The 17,399-nt window shown below is 42.9% G+C and overlaps 1 protein-coding gene across 1 annotated transcript in view; it reads left to right on the top strand.

Moving 5' to 3' along the window:
* RCOR1 (REST corepressor 1) overlaps positions 1 to 12,149 on the top strand; it is a 91,174-nt gene extending 79,025 nt beyond the window's left edge. Inside the window, exons 8-12 of the mRNA XM_040600806.1 lie at positions 2,287 to 2,481; positions 3,462 to 3,539; positions 4,262 to 4,319; positions 4,860 to 5,089; positions 7,742 to 12,149. Coding sequence (XP_040456740.1) covers positions 2,287 to 2,481; positions 3,462 to 3,539; positions 4,262 to 4,319; positions 4,860 to 5,089; positions 7,742 to 7,783 — 603 coding nt within the window. The 3' untranslated portion in view covers positions 7,784 to 12,149. The remainder of the gene's footprint in view (positions 1 to 2,286; positions 2,482 to 3,461; positions 3,540 to 4,261; positions 4,320 to 4,859; positions 5,090 to 7,741) is intronic.
* The last annotated feature ends 5,250 nt before the right edge of the window (positions 12,150 to 17,399 follow it).

Here is a 17,399-nt window from a genome sequence, read left to right as displayed (position 1 = left end):
AACCTCCCTGTCCCAGCCGCACAGAGATGGTTTTTCCAGCTCTGAGACGTGTCGGTTACTGTATGACTTGCCGAGTAATACTGGGATTTCTCAGAGTATCTGAAATATCTCATCCGTTTCCTCTTTTGGGGATCATTGGAGGGGGAATCTTCCCTTTTTTTTTTTTTTTTTTTTTTTACTACTTTCAGTGTTAGTGCAACTGTTCGGGTTTCCTCAGATAGTAACTCCATAATACTGAGATTGTGAAAAGAGCCGCTTTCTCTGCATCTTCCTTGTTCCTGGAAATGCCTTCCATTTCATCCTCTGCTTTTACATGGCTCGAGATAGCTTGGGTTTTTCTTCTTACACAGTGAAATCTGAGGAGGGAAACTTGTTTGTATTAAGGGCTTTGTAAGACTGAAGTGCGCTGGACAGCAGTAGCAATTTCTAAATAAACAGAGGAGCACTGCTAAATACCTGCATTTCAATTCTTTCTGCTTTTCATGAATTTATTTAATTCTGCAGAGAAATGTGTGTGGCCAGGAAAGCAAGAGTTTCCAAGATGGGGTGTTCAAATTTGTGCAAGCCTGCACAATGTCACCAGGGCATAGAGGTGTTTGGAGCTTGGAAAAAACGTTCTGCTGGAGCTCTGGCTTCTTGTCCACAACATGAAAGAGCTTCACATTCTTTGAACTGTGTAAAACAATCATTTGAAACTGCTTTTGTTTTTCCTTAACATTGAGGCTTCTGGGATTGCAGGCATTGAGGCTGCAGGCATTGTGTGTTGGTCAGCCTACACCCTGAACCTGTTGTGAGGCATTATTGCATGATCCTGTGAAATTCTGCACGGAGATGAAATACGAATAAATCTGAAATATATATCCATGTTGAATAATTTACCCAGTTCAGTTACCAATGTGCTCACTTCTGAAGCAGAGTGCAGAGCTTACCTCATTTGTTCGTAGCTAAACCAGTCTGGTTTCACTACTCCCTTCTGCTAAAAGAAATAGGGTATCCATCCTGCAACAGCAATAGTTAATCTCTTGCTCCTGGGCCTTGCCTTAGGTGTCATCCCTCATGGAGTCCTTTGCACTAAAGAAGGGAAAAAAAAAAGGTTGAACAGGCAGTTGTCCACATTACCACTCCTGTGGCTCTGGCCAGAGCCCATGCGCTGGGGCTCTCCAGCCTTCAGGAAACAGAGCCTCATGCTTACGTGGGGCTTTGTGCTCAGCCTTGTGTGGTTTAAATGCGAGCGTTCTAATGCTCACTAATTAGTAAATGCTGCAAACTCTGTAGAAGCTACATGTAACTGCAAATTAGGAGGGAAACAATAGCACCAAGCAAAGCCAATGTGTTTAAAGCTGGAAGTGATCAAGTAGAGGATTTCATATGTGTGGCCTCCCCTTGCTTTTTCTCTCTCTGCCACCCTTCTTCTATTCTGTGTTCTTGGCCAGGCTCCAGCCACTGGGTAATAAATCTTGGGTATGAGCTGCTTGTTGAAAATACCTGCTGGAAGAAATGGTTTTGGTATTAGAGAATCAGATGTGCTCTTGAAGGGTCTGTAGTATAGTGTCCTAGGTAATCTCCCTGTTAGAGGTGTGCACCTAATTCTTTGCTGTAGACAGAAGGCATAAAAATAATCGGTGCTGTGTGAAATACTCCCTTTCCCAAAAGAGCCTTAAATTTTAGTTGTGGGCAAAACTGCATCAGTTTAGTGGAACAGTTGATGTATCAGTGCTATGCAAGAAAAATCGGCTTCCGAGAAACTGCGTAATGATCTAAGAATTACTTCATAGTCACCTTGCTCCTTTATTCTTAGACTTTAAATAGATTTGGTTTATTCTTTCTTCTGTCTGACACATAGGAAAACAAGTCCCTCTGAACTCTTCTAGTTGCATTCTTCCCCTGTCTCCAAACTACTTTGTTTCTTTCTGGTGTTCAGTTAAAGCCGTGTTCAGGCCTGGTGAAGAAAGCAAGAAGAGATGTTTTGGTGTGTTTGAAAATAACCAGAATGTGTAACTACTGTAAAATTGGGTCTCTGTCTTGCAAAATGAAAATGGGCAGAGAAGACAACCAGTATCTCTGTAAACATTGAAAGCTGCCTAGAAGAAAGGAGAGCTTTAGATAAGACAGCATTTGTATGATATGCTACTTAAAGAAAAAAAAAAATGTCTCCCTGTCTTTAAGCTATCTTTTTGATTCTCCAAGTTTTGATGATGGCTAAAAGTCATAGAATCACAGAATAGCTTGAGTTGGAAGGAACCTTTAGAGATCATCTGGTTTTGTAAAATGACTGCTGTTTGCCAGGTGCCGCCCACTGAAACCCTTCCTCAGGTGAAGAAGGAGAAGCACAGTACACAGGCCAAGAACAGAGCCAAGAGGAAACCTCCCAAAGGGATGTTCCTTTCCCAAGAAGATGTGGAGGCAGTTTCTGCCAATGCAACAGCTGCTACCACTGTACTCAGACAACTGGACATGGAATTAGTCTCAATCAAACGACAGGTATGAATGGATTAGTTCAAGAATAACTGCTATTTTTGGTGGTAGTGCTTGTCACAGTCTGCAAAGTTTGCAGGAATCACTAGCTTGACAGTGATGATGCATGTCATTATGTGGCTTAATTGGCAAGCTGTTAGCCTTGTGCTATAAACTAGTGCAGCCCTGTGTTTTATGTCTCTTAATTCTGTGGGCAAGCCTACCTTAGATATAAAGGGAAAAGTCCATAGCGCTGGCCTAAAGGATCATTTTTTGATACTTTTTCCTGCAGTTCAGAGTTCCTTATGTTTTAACTGTGAACTTCCCTCGGACCCTGGTTTCAGCAGTAACTGATATCCATCTGCAGCAGTTTCCTTTGCCTTTTCATATGGTACTTCTGGAACAGGCAGATTTATCTCTTTTGTTCTTAGACATGCATCATCCAGACTTTCCTATGTACCTGTTGCTTCCCTGATGGATCTGCCTTTTAAGCAAATGGTTTTTAACTATCTGTTAGTAAAGACAGGTTTACTATGTGAGTCTGTTTCCTAGATCTGAACATTTTCACTGTTTTTAAAGCAGAGATCTGGCTCAAGCTTTTTATTAAACTTAATAGAATTGGTATTTTGGCCTGAAGCCTTTTTCTTGGCACTCTGGGAGAAGCAGAGCTCTCTAGCAGTCTTTGATTCATTACTTGCTATGAACGGGGCCTTTCTTCTTATGCTGGGCTTTATACAGTCCTGGAAGTTGAGGCAGTTCTTGCTCAAAAAAACTTGATACAGGATGGAATAAATTAAATGGGATCTCCTGATATGCCAGCTGCTCCTGCATTCCTTCATTCCAATATAACAAACTTTCTTTTTGGAAAAGGGAGGTTGTGAGAAAAACTGGAATGCTGAGCTTGTGAGGTTCCTGCTGGGGCTGCTGGAAAGAATACTTGTCCAAAGATGATTTTTTTTATTATTATTTTTTTAATCCTTGTTAAAGGAACGAAACTTTCTTTTCAGATTCAGAATATCAAACAGACAAACAGCGCACTCAAAGAAAAACTTGAAGGTGGTATAGAACAATACAGACTTCCAGAGGTAGGATCATTTTCTGACCTTTGTTTATTGTGGAGATAAATGCTAATCAGTGTTTACATACCAGGGCTATTTGTGTTGCCAGTGTACTAGGACCAATGTCCTGTTAGTTGTCAGTGTGAATCAAGAGTGTTACCATTTTCACTGTTGTTGTGTAAGGGAAATGGGAGATGAGAAGAAAGTAAGGGTAGTGTTTAGCATGTGAAAGTGGGTTTTAAGAGAAGTACGGGTATCTCGGATATACTGTGTTTTGTCAGCGTTGTATCCATATGGCCTTGTGAGAGAGGGAGCTGCTTTGCTCTGAATGCCGACAAATGTAGAAGAGGATGTTTATGGTCCATCTTTCTCTTGGCACTTGGTGCTTCTGCTGTTTTCTTTCCAGCTCTGGTACCTCTTGCTGGAAATAATTTGACCAAGATTACAAAGGGTGTCCCTAATAAAAATAAATCGGTGCTTTGGAAGAGCGTGGCTCTTGGCTATCTGCTCAGCCTGTTCCCTATCTTTGTGTTTTACCCTGGCTTAAAGGCACAGTGTATGTCACAGGTGACTGAATGGATGCCAATATGCAGTTCTTTATTGAAAACATTGTTGCTACTAAAAGGAATGATATAGTTTGACAGTTAATTCCTTGTTATGTTTTTGTGAGGCTTTTATGAGCTCAGATACAAGTGAAAATTGTTGCTTATGTAAAGGAAGTTACCTGATTCTTTTTTTTTGATGTCTAGGTCGTTCAGAAATTTAACGCACGTTGGACCACAGATGAGCAGCTTCTTGCTGTGCAAGGTATGGCACTACAAGTTCATTTGTGCTTCGGTTGGTGATAGTGAAAACTGCTGCACTTCAGTGGTGTGTTTCCTTTCACTGACTGATGAGGGATTTTGACGTTGCTGTGTACTGAGGCCCAAAGAACGGAATTGAACAAGGAAACAATATCCCCCCTTCCCCTCCCTGGACAGTATAAATTGCACCATATGAATGTTTTCAAATAATCTGCGTGTCCAGGCTTTCAGAAAGTGAAACTCTGCTGGTGTTAGTGCTGTGCTCTCTGTCTGTGTAACTTCTCAAGTTCTACAGGCAGATTTACACAGGTCTTGTAGGTTTGGCTCTGCCCACCTTTACTACACCTCTGTCGTCTTCTTGTCTCCTGGGCTAGTCTTAACTGTGTCTCTTGCCCAGCTTAGACTCTTTTCCTGGATTAAAGTGAGAAAGGCTTGCAACCTTGACAGAAGTTCAGCTTCAGATCCTAATGCTGTGACTTGAGCCTGATTTGCGGTCTCTGTGGAAATAACACATTGCTTTTGTTTTTCTTTTTGTTGCTTTTAGCAATCAGGAAATATGGCCGAGACTTTCAGGCAATCTCTGACGTGATTGGAAACAAATCTGTGGTGCAAGTGAAAAACTTTTTTGTAAATTATAGACGTCGTTTCAACATAGATGAAGTTCTACAGGAGTGGGAGGCAGAGCACGGCAAAGAGGAGACAAATGGAACCAATAGCCAGAAGCCTGTAAAATCCCCTGATAATTCCACTAAAATGTCTGAAGAAGAAGATGAGGTAAATCCAATTTAAAAGTCACATAAAATTCCCAATCTGAGCTCAGTTCAGATAGATGTGTGTATGTGTCTATATATATATATACTCTGCAAAAGCCATTTTTGACAATCTTCAATCTGAGCGTATTTCACTTCCTCTGGATATACAGATTCCAGTACTGATTTTGGGAACTGGCAATTCCAGACATATATTAAAGTGGAAAGAGAACAGTTAATTTGCAGCCTTCTGACAGTATCTGTATCTCATCAGCACATGGACATTTTAATGCCTCTTGCTGCCGAAACTGTATACATCTTTATCTCACTTGGACGTTTTCCCTGCACTCAATTCTCCAAGCTGTTCTAGGTTTGGCTTTGTGGGACCGTACAGTCTTCTGAGGCAAAGCTTGCTTTTTCATTTTTGATGATGGAGTGGTTTCACTTGGGGGAAGGGAAGAAAGCTGTAAACAAGGCGAGTGTGTGAAACTGTTCACTCTGGAATTACCTAGAGGCAAAGTTTCCTTGATTTTACAGCAGTTTCTGTGAAGACAGAAATTCTAGAAACAGCTTCTCCTTGATGGAGCTTCACGGAGTTAACACTTCTCCAAAGACAATGTGTGTTTAAAGTTAACTAAGAGACTGCAGAGTGTTTAAATATGAAAATTAGTTACAAAAATGTAATATTAACAGTCTTGCAAAAGAAAACCCCGCTAGAGGCTTGCGTGTTAAAAATGCCTGATCTAGGACTCCCTTTGGCCTAATTCTATAAGACAGCTTGGCACAAAAGCTGTATCTTCTAAATGCAAGCAGTCGACAGCGTAAGGCGAAGCTTGGTTTCACATGGACTCAAGACCTCTCAGCGTACTGTATACTTTTGTTGCCATGATTATGGTTGGCTCACTTGTACATTGCCATTCAGACGTTCAGAGAGCAGAACTTTGTTGCTTCATAAATCCTAATAACGTATTATTCAGAGATGTTTATATTTGGGGAGTAGGTCCAAAGGCATGTCAGATGAACAAAACCAAACTCAAAAACTTGTCTTCTCAGAAGGGTGTGAGTGAAATTGTCTCATTCTTCCAGAATTGAGAGGTGGAGCAAAGCAGCAATGCTGCTAGTATGTAACCACCCATTTGAAAGACAGGTAGCTTGTATCACTGCCTTTTCATGTGACCAGTAGATTTGTAGCAGTTGGCAGTGCAGAGTTTTTCTTCTCTGAGCCCTCTGAGATTCTTCCTGGCTTCAAACACACCCTCGCTCCTGAAAGTTGCAGTCAAAAAAGGGGAGTCTTACTTGAGAGAGAAAATGGTTGCAGCAGGAACTGGGGGTGTGCTGATGTTGCCAGGTGTGTGGATACTGGAGCAATGAGGGTCCCAGGCAAGTTAACAGAGGAGGGAGAGTGAAGGCATGACAGCAAAGCCTGGTAAAATGACTGGTGGAGCAGCAGGTGTGATCCCCAAACTAGTGATTGAAAATGCCCAGGCTGGCATCAAGCAAGTGCTGAATGGTGGAAAGGAGACCAAAACAATAAGCTGGTGGCAATAGTTGCAAAGCCTAGAGTAAAGGCAGCTATTGCGGGTGTCAGGCGATTTACTGTGCCCTGCAATACAGTAAGGGATTAAGGCAGAGCCCTCCTGCAGCAGGCTGACACAGGCAGGAGCCAGACAGGGTGGCAGCGAGCTGCCAGCTGTGCCATATCATGTCAGCTTTACACTAGTACCGTGTGGCTTGTGGTTCTTGATGAAGCCTGTTCTGGACAGTTGGAACTGATGTGTCATGGCTGGGAGGAGGAAGGTGCTGGCAGCATGGAGGCAATTTTAACTACCAAGCCTGCAGCTTTTTGTAAAAATGCACAAGGAAGGGACACAAGGGTGTCACACAGTGGACTTCTGATGGCTAACACGCTCTCTGAGCACATCAGACATTGCCTCTTAGGCTGGCTAGATATATGTGGTGCTTCTGCCTTCAGAAGTAATGTAAGCCAGTGCTGACTGGGTGCCTGTATGAGCAGTTCTGGGGCCAAAGTGAAATTCTATCGTTGGGATTATCACATAAGTGATCTAGGTGGGCTAGTAGGTCCCTCCTGGTCCCTGCTGAGCTGCATAGTACTGGACAGCTGGTGCCTGCTCTTGAGAGCGCTTGCACAGGTAGCCAGTCGAGTCAGGTGGACTCAGTCAGCAGAAGTCAGGAGAAAACTGCTGGCCTAACACTGAATTCCCTCAGGTGCTTTCTCCCCTGGCGTGCCTTGTCTGCCTGGCCGCCAGCCTAGTAAAAGCTTCATCAGCCCTCTGGCTGCTCTGGGCTTTCCCCTTCAGTGTGTTTTCGTAGCAAGTGGCCACAATTCCCTTTTTGTTGTTATTGTTTTTGGGGTTTTTTTTGGTTTGTTTTGGTGTGTGTGTTTGTTTTTTTTTTTGAAGGAGCGAGGTGATACTGCTGATTATAAAGCAGCCTCAGCTCCGATCTTAATTCTTGTGTGTTTACACTCCTGACAAATCCCAGTGTGGCTCAGAATCGGGGGAGCTGCTGCGATTCCTCCTGTGTGCCAGAGTTGTCTGTTTTGTCACTTTCAGTACCATGGATCTAGGGTGAAGTTTGGAGATGCAAGAAAGCCTCTATGTATATTTATTTTCAAACTAAACGTCTCCTTTTTCTCCCCCTTCCCCCTTCCCTCCAGGCTACTTCTGTTCTTGATGTCAGATATGCATCTGCTTCGTGAGAAGGTGCTGTAGCCTAGAACAATTTGTGTTGACTACTGTGTTATCCAGGATATCAGGTATTAGCAAACCTCAGACAGCCATCTGCATCATATCTGTGGACAAGCAGCTATTACCAAATAAAAAGGCAAACGCTTCCAGTCCTGTGCTACATCTGCCTTAATCTCCCCTCATTCCTCCATACTGCCTCCACTTTCTTTCAAAAGCACCCAGGTAGCTCAGCTCTCCATTTCATCAACGTCCTGCTTAAGCACGGGGATTTCTAGAACCAGTAACATCTGTCTGTAAATTTTGACCAACCTGCAAAAGAAGGAGCTCCTTAGCAGCCCCACAGTAACTCTACACGTTAGGAGTTCTTATAATACTTGGTCCGTAGGGTATAAGTACGTATTGCTGCATGGCCTCGTGGTCTCCGCTTCCTGTGTGTTCTTACGATGACACTATTATTAGTGAGCTTTCTATAAAGGAGAGGTCTGTGCACATGCCAGTGGTGTCAGGTTTGTTCTGAAATGACAGGACATGTTAACAAGCAATCTTGAGTAATGCAAAGCGATAGGAAATGTCATTTCTAAGGTTTGGTCAGTCCAAGGTTGTAGACGTAACTCACTTCTGGTTTGTGCAATTCTTTCCACTATACTTGTGTGTTCTTGCTTCATAGAAAGCTCCCTAATTGAGCGTTTTATTCCTGTATATTTTAATGGCTTTTATTTAGTGCAAAAGGGAATAAGTAACCCGAAACTGTTTGATACGCTATTTAACCCCTGGCATTCAGCATTTGCATTGTAACTTGTTAAACGAGTGCTACACAACTTTCTTTTTCCTGATCCTCTGCGGGATTAAGTCAAAACAACTTTCTCTGGTGCCTCTCCTTTCGGAATATGTGCCTTTTTACATTTGGCTACCATAGGTCACTTTCTGTCCCAGTGTCTCATTCCTCTTCAGAGCGCTGTTTGCCAAAGATATCAAACTACTTGTCCCACTGGAAGTCTGGACGAGGGTTGGACACAAAATTCAACCTTCAGGTAGTTTTTGGTCTCTCAGAAGTTTAGTGAAGAACTGGGTTAATTTCATTGGCCATTTTAACCCTTCTGAAGCACACATCGCTTTCATGTTCTGAACCAAAATATGCAATTTAAAATCTAAGAGGTGCTTTTCCAAATACTTGGTGCATGCAGCTTTCAAATCCCCAGCCCTCTGCTCGGATGACCTGTGCTGTGGCCTATCTAGCTGGCTTGAACCGGAGCTGTTCTTGAAAGTCCTGTATGAGGACTTTTTGCACCTTGAACAAGGTAGCTGCTGACTGCCGAGCAGACAGTGTTCAGAGAAGCTAGAAGCAGCAGTATTACTTCTTGTCCGGTGGAAAGCTGCAAAATAACACTAGTCACAAAGCATTTAAAAATGGTTAATTTAATGATGTTGGAAGAACCACCAGGTGTCTTTGCAGGTGGAGAAAAAGGACCTTCTTTCCCTCTCTTCCTCTACAGAGGGTTCAAGCCAAGATGGCACACAGCGATGTAAGGCACCAGCCTCTCTTAACACAACCTGAAATGAGCTAGTCCGTGTCCCGGCCTGCAGCTGAGGTGCTGCAGCTCGAGTCTAGCCCTGAACTTGGTGCTGGTGTTTGGGCTGCTGGGTTGTGCCGTGCTGTGTGCTGTGATGGCTCTGTTCTCTGTACCTAGGTGGGGTAGGCTAATGCCAGCTGGCTAACGGAGACAGCTGTGACACAGCTCAAGGAAAGGCAGGGGAGGCAGTAGCATCACGGACTGCCAAGGTGGTCTCCTCCTTGGGCCTTGTGTGAGGAAAGTAAATCAACACTGTAAATTGAGCAACAGCACACAGGTGAAGGAGCAGATGGGAATTTCTTAGGGCAAACCGGATGGGGTGTGGAGCCCCAAAAGGGGCTGTTTCAGCCACTTTGCAGCTGTTCCTGAGCAGCTGCATTTTGGTAGCTCCAGAGAGATCCTGTGAGGTGATGGAAGAGAGCTCTTCCCTATCCCTCTGTGTTGGAAACCTGTCGTCCCACGTTTGTGGCAGCATCTCTACAGCTGTTTATCTGAACTGGCAGCTCTGGTGGTGGCCCTGCAGATGTTCCTTCAGTCCTGTGCCAGTTGGAGTTAGTCTCTTGTGGGAAAGGACACTAGCTGTTAGCCAGTGTGAATTAGGATTAAAGACCGGGCAAATAGCACTGTGAATTCAGCTTACAGTTCTGGTGTAAAGCAATGCCGCGCATTAGGAATATTCCAGTATTAAACCTCCTGCTGGTACCAATGCATGGGGACAGGTCCTTGCCAGTGTGGGAGGGGGGTGTGAGCTTGCATCCCACCTGGTGAAACTCGTCAGGAGAGGCTTCTGCTGGTGAGTTAAGTTACCTGTGAGGACTTTTCATTGGGTTTTGCCCTCAAATCTGTCCATTTTATGATCAGAAAAGTTGTGTTTTGGCTTCATCCCCAAGGGGTAGGGGAAACATGTATGATTCATGATATTAGGAAGAAAAAAGTTGTTTAATTACTTTTCAGTTGACTGCTATCTTATTGTAGTTGATACGTACAATATAATAGCACTGTATTTTAAATGTTTAGTTTTCTACATTCTTTTTAACTATGGTTTTAAATGCGATAAAATCATTTTAGCTTTTGAAAGTTTAAATGGTTTGGTCTTGATTAGGTGAAGACCCTCTCTTTTTCAAATGGGTCAAGCATTAGGTACATCAACTGGTTGCATTCTGATTGGAAGGGTCCACAAAGATAACTGCGTAAGATAGAATATTCACTTAAATTTTGTTTCTTAAACTATCAATGTGAATGTCATAATTATATATATTTTGTGGAAAATGGGAAATTATTTCTCCTAAGTATAAGTTATTGTGCAAAATATGGTATCATTAAAGAAAATGATAGTTTAAGTTTTAGTTTTAGAAATCTTAAAGATATAAAAGTGTATTGCATATGCATAAACAAATTTCATTTCTTCTATTTAATTTTTATGTAGTTGTGTAAAGTGCTAGATAACTTCTTTTTTTCGCTTATCCATTAAAACAACCTTGTTACTTGAATATTTGTGTTTAACTGGTTTGAAACAGTGATCAATTTTTGTAATATAATCTTAACCAAGGGAAAAAAATACATGCCTCAGTTGTGCTTAACAGTATAGCAACAATGTACAATCAGATGCTTAAGACCATAGTAGCCATAACTGGTAGTGCAACCACAATGGTTGTGTCTTGATATATTTAATACCAATGGGGATAATGAATTCTTAATATATTTTTACAAGTTTGCAACCAGGAAGACCCCATTAAGTATCCACAAGAACACTTTTTTAATAGTTAATGTAAGAGTGAAACTCTTATTCTCTTAAAGCAATGTCCTGACAAACATTTTTCTTTCCTGTACAAATACATCTGAAACATTGTCTAATAAAATATGCTCATTGTCACTTTAAATTTCGGTTTTTATTCTCTAAATCACTAACATGCTGTTGGTATTCTTGCACACCAAATATGAGCCAAACTGTGCATTACACTAACTTGATCACTGGATTTGTGAACATAAATCTCCAAGTCAATGAAGCGAAAAACATCATAGGTTTTTCTGATACTGCGTTTTTTTTCAAATCTGTATAAAATTATACATAACCCATTCAGCGATGAGTGGTCTGATATCTACTCTTTACAACAAAAAAATAAATAAAAAAAATTATTAGCTCCAGCTTGTCTTCAGCAAGTCAAAATCTAGTGATCTTGTGCAATGCCCCTGAAGCAAATACTTTCTGCCACTCCCTGGATTAATGCAGCTTTTCCTGTTGATAGTAAAGCACAATTGCAGTGAAAGTTACAGTTCAGAAGATGGAAGGTCAGTATAGTCTATGCATGTTGTATAATAATGAGTGTTTACATTCATATTCTCCTAAAATAAAATTTATACTGGAGTGTATAGTATTCCATTATGTAGATTTTATCAATTTTGTTAACTGCTTATAGATTGCTTAAAAGAAGTTTTTTCAAGATTTTAAAAGATGTATAAGGTTAAGTTTGCAAATATAATGGAAATGCTGTATAGCTTTTGAAGTGATAAAATACTCATTGGGATTTTAAAGAAAGTATGTTATAATAATGCTGTTGTAAGTAATATTTTAAATGTCTTTTTTGCCTGTTTTCTATTATTCAGCACACTTACTGTGGTGAATGTTCATAGCATTATAAAATTGCTTAGCCACTGAAAAGTAACATTTGGTTTTGAATTATTTTACTGTATGAGGAACTGTAGTGGGGTAAATTCCTTTGTGAAATTCTACATAATTCATTTTTCTATGATTTCCAATGTTTGCTGACATCAAATAAAATTTTTTCAAGCCATTGATGTAATAAAATATGTAGTAAAATGTGGTTCTGATATGCAATTGATCCCATGCCTTTCAGGTTTTGGTCAGGGGAACCAGCAGGGGTTGCCTGGTGCAGTTGATGCTGGTGGCCCCGGAGAAGACTGCAGCTCCTTTTTTTGGTGGTGCAGCATATTCCCTGCCCTGGCCATGCAGCTGCACCCTTTGCAGTTCTGCTGGCAGCTTTCCTGTTTGGGAAGCGGTGGGACTGGGGTGCTGGCTGGTCTGGAGGGGATAGAGCCAGACTGCAGCTGGTAGGGTGTGGATGGCGACTAGCTGACAGTGTCATTGCTGTTGCAATGAAGACTTTAAGAATAAATTGCTCTCTGCTGCATGCAAAGAGCTAGCACTTGGCCGTACAAGTTAACAAGGTCATCATCTTTGTCCTGAAATGGAAGAATTGCATTTAAAATATGTAGGAAAAGGCAACTCTTACACTTGAAGCTTAGCGGTGTGTAGATGTTTCTTTCGTAGGTGCTCAAAGTGGCAGAAAATTTTGCTGGGGTTGAACCTTGGGATTTTCAGGAAGGTAATGTTTTCTGTCTTCACGTGCTGGGTGCAGCTAAGCACTAGATGCGGAAGCACAGGCAAAACGTTATAGGGTAGAAGAGGGGAAACTGCTTTGTGTTACCTTGTTACACTCAGCAGGCAGGGCACCAGCAGTGCTTTGTGACTCTGTGTTTAGCATGGGACAAATGACAAGGAGTTTTCTGCTTTGCTTGCTTGTGTTCAATGCAGCAGAAGTAATACAGCAAGGCACTGTGGTGCTTTCCAGTGCCGTAGTGTATGGAGGGCAGGAATTCCTCGTGCCTTTCTGCACTGTAAAGCAAGGTGGGTCGGAGGGAGATGGCCTTAGAGTTTTGGAAGCATGGACAACATTTTTAAGAGTTGAAGGTGTTTCCTTACCTGAAAGTGTCTTTGTAATTTTCCTAGTGGTAGAGAATACAGTACCAGTATTGTAAGGTAGTGATCCGCTTTTAGTGGAGTAGTTTGACTTGAAGATTTTTTAGCCCTTAAGCTTCAATACAAAGCAGCCCTTCCAGCCCATGTGCCTCCCCAACCCCAAAGTAGAACAAAGAGAAACAAAAGAAAAAGAAGGAACTTCCCTCCTTTCAATCAGAGAGACTAAGCAGGTGAGGAAACTGGGACTTCCTCTGCCTGAACACCTGTGGAATTGTCTGAGGAATCCAGAAACAAAGGTATAGTAGTGGTAATGCTACTGGTTTTTTAAAAGCACAGGTGCTACGTTTCTACTTTGCAATGGTATGTATTTGTAAATGGGAATGCAGTGTAGAATTAATGCTGAATGGAGTTAAAATGGAGTGAAAATATTTAGTATTCGTGATAGCCTGTTTCGTACATAAATTGGTATCTGGTAACTTCTAGTGTTGAATTCTGAAGGCATCAGCACTCCAGCGACTACTGTGGTGTAGACTTTAAGCTCTGGACCTTAACTAAGAATGGGATTATGTGTATATGGGAAAACCTTCGTTTCCAGATCACATGCATTTGTCTTCCAGGCCTTTCCCATCTCTGCAAGCTGTGGAATGTGAACAATACGGCAGCACTGAGCACTTCTCCCTTGGGATAGGAGCTGCTTTGCAGGATGCGATATGAGCTGGAGTTCAGGCTGAAAGCCAGTGTTGGTGCTGTTTGTGTGCAGAGATTTTAATCTAATCTCCAAATATCAGCTTTAGGAAATAACCGTGTAAGTGTGGATTTTATTTCATAAGCCAACTTCCAGCCTGGAAGATACAGCGTGAAGTTTTGAGAGAGAACCGAGTATCAAACCTATTATCTCATTCCCCTCTAAAGTCTGCTCTGGCTTATCCAATCAAATCGCCTTTGAACTAATAAAAGCAAATTTAAATTCTGGTCTTGTTTTTAGTAAACAGCTAACAAAATGAAATGTGCATGTGTGTATGTAAAAACAAACAAAAAACCCCCGAAGAAACAAACCAAAGAATGCCGTCCACAGCTCGGCAGAGGGCCTGCAGAAAGATTGTTTGCTTTTGCTGCAGAAGGGCTAGGGAGAGAATTACTGTAAAATATTAAGGGAACTGGTTTCTGAAGTCATCAAGCAGGGAAATCTCAAGGACAGTAGCATACGGGAGGTCTGAACTTTTATTGAAGATGGAAAAATCACCTGGAAGTTTCCCCTACCGAAAGGGGAGATGTTTGTGTGGAAGAAGGCTGCAGGCATAGCCTGCTAAGGGCAGGGACTTCTAAGATGGGGAAAAACATTGATCGGCCAAGGAGTTTACACTGGGGAGAACTGGGATGCAGAGTAAGAGAAGAACTGACACGTGTTGACTTCTGTGTGTTTCCAGCCAGAGAGAATGGTGAGGCAGAGGTTGGGATGTTTGATGTTTGTTCTGATTCTGGATGGACACTTAGTTTTTACTAAGATAGTATGGAATAAGAGACAGTGTGTGGTGTGATGGAAATAAAACATGCATGTGTGAACTGGGAGGAGCTTTTTCCCATCTGCACACTTTGGGGAAGCAGATGTAATTTGTCTGACACCTAGCATATGGAACTGTATGGCTTAGCAAGACCTGAAAAAGCTTTTAAAATGGAAGACAATGCTATGACTGACAACACTGAACTGATTTCTAAAAGAAAAAGATGAATAGGAGCTCTAGGCAGTTGCAGACTTGCTGATACCGCCTTGTGTATTCAAGGTGTAGAGTAAGTTGTGAAGGAAAGGGGAATTAGGTGAATTAATAAAATAGAAGAATGTGTGCAGGGTTTGCTAGAGAAAGACTTGTGCCTGACTAGTCAGTCACAAGGTACAGGATTCATCAGTGCATACGCATATCGCTGCCTGAGCTCGCTGTCCAGAACCCCTTAGAGAGAAATACGCTTTTCTAGGTTATAATTAATTCAATCCTAAATTAGATGTTGAAAACTGATCTAAAGTATTACACCCTGAAAGTGCTTATTTCTCCCCTTATTGTAGATTATAGGCAGAGCCTAGGGCTCTGTCTGAGATGTGGAAGCTGGGTGTTAAGTGTGCTTGTGCCGGGGCTTCACCCCAGGAGGGGGCAAGGACTTAGACCCTTGGCTGCAGTGCTGGGCGTCGTACTTCCAGCTAGACGAGGGAATGTTGATGCCACCCTGCTAATGCTTTGAAACGCTTCTCTGGGATGTGGTGTAGAATCCTGGTTTGTCCTCTGGAAGATGGGTCTGCCCAAGCAGATGGAAGTGGAAGGGCAGGCACCCAGGGAGCTTGGCTTGCTTGGAAGGAGGACTGGGGATTGTGCCTGTTCTCTGCAAATGGCACCCAGGGTCACAGGTTAAGATAAAGGCAGTGCTGATGGGAGAAAAACAAAGGCTGGATTTTAGTCTGTCTGGAGCCTTAGGGAGGTGACTCTTCCAGGTTGGGGGACAAATTTCTCTGTTAATCCTAAGCTCTGAAAGTATGCGAAGGAGGTGCCGTGGTTACTGAACTGGACTCTGTATGGCAGAAAATTCTTCCCAGCTCCCCCCTTCTTGGTACAGAAGGGTATTGGGCAAGCTCTGGGTTGCCAGTTGGGTCTGCCCTTAGTGCCAGCTGGATTTCTTCCTCCAGGAGAGTACTGATGTTGAATCGTAGTGATTTGTCCTGTTGGCAGGGCTGCACCTTCTGGTGGAAGGGTCTTCCAGGAGACATACCTACCTCCAACTGTATCTGTACGGTTCCCCTGCTCTGCGTGCCACCTGCAGCTGGCCAGCGCGCTGCCGAGGCCGGGCAGCTCTCTGGTGTGGAGGATGAAGAGAGGTGCTCTGAGTGTGCTCGGCTGTGGATTTCGAGTATGAGCTTGCACCAGGATGAATGAAGCTGCTGGCCGACGGCTGTGTGGGTGAGAGCTGGGAAAGGAGGGCTCCCTGGAGCTGTCAGGTCTGTGCCGTGACTGTGTTCTGTGTGCTGCCTGCGCTGTGGGATGAATGGCTTTAGGATAGCAGGGGACTGAGAGATGCCCTTGGCCAAATGAAAGTTGTGTTGTGGCGCTCTGGTCTGGATTCTGCATGTGCTCTTCTGGGTATGGAAGCTGACTCAAAGAAGACTTTACTGGCTCCAGTCGCCTTGCCTACCTTGGACTGCAGCCCACAACAGCTGGGCCACTTGCCACTGGGAAGCGGTAACTGCTCCTTCTCCCAGTGCCAGCGCCAGGACCTCGCTGCTGGTGCAGGGGGCTTGGGAAGGGCTTCCATGGGAGCATTAGCGGATTCCCAGAGATTCCTCTTGTGTTTGTTTGCTTGTGTTGGCTTATCTTTTCTTTTTCCTCATGTAAGATGAATTAGGTTCCTTATAGGAAAGATTGAAGGATTCTGTTTTAATCTCAGTAGCTACTGGATGTTGAGTTTCCCCAAACTGCAGCGTGGCATGTCCTGTAGCCTTCTCTCCATTGTTGAAAACTGAATTGCTTGTCCTGCTTTCCTGTAGGAAGGGTCCCTATTCCTGCCCTGTGCTCCTTCCTTGTGAAGGAGGATCAAATCTGCTTCCTGCACGAGGTATAGTGGGAAATCTGGGACAGAGCTGGAAACTTCTGGAGCTTCTAAATGAGGATGTCCTCCTGAAGGTCCCAAATTTTCATTGCTTGTTGAAATATGCCTCTAACAGAACTAGCTCCCCTGTGGCCTGGCACCTTTTAAGTACTCTAGAAATGTAGCTGTGTTGTGGGGCAGACACATGCACCTCTCGTTGGACCCCATTTCCATTCTTTTGGGCCCTGTGTCCCACCTGTTTTGAAGAGGCAGCTCAGATAAGAAGCGTCATCTTTCACGAATGCTGAAAATGTTATTCCTGTGTATTTTCTATCATGTTTAGCCTTTCCAGAATAACTTTAGGGACAGCTTTTCCGATGCCAAAAGTAGCTTTGCATCTCAGATCAGTATGTTGTGCTGTTAATGTTCTCCCTTAAAAAAAATAAATTAAAACTAACCGTTAAAAAGCCCAAAACCAACCCCAAAAGCAGTTAATTGGATGTTCTCCTTTAAGCTAATTCCCTTTTGCTGCATGGCTGTTTTTTTCCTTGCACAATCAAGTCTCACTGGTACTAATATTCTGAGAAGATAACTTTTAAGCTTAATCAAATTCCCCTTTAAAAGTATTTGCATAAAGGTTCCAGTTTCTGCAATTAATTGCAGGAGACCCTGGGTTCAGCACCACACTGTACTCGGGAAGCAAACAATACCCCGTGTCCGTGCTCCATCACGAGCAGCCTCTCACTTTGACTTTCAATGAGTGACCCAGAA

The sequence above is a fragment of the Falco naumanni genome, chromosome 7 (genome assembly GCF_017639655.2).
Source record: "Falco naumanni isolate bFalNau1 chromosome 7, bFalNau1.pat, whole genome shotgun sequence".
Classification (NCBI taxonomy): domain Eukaryota; kingdom Metazoa; phylum Chordata; class Aves; order Falconiformes; family Falconidae; genus Falco; species Falco naumanni.
Note: the sequence above shows the minus strand (reverse complement) of the source record. Positions and strands in the feature narration are given on the sequence as shown.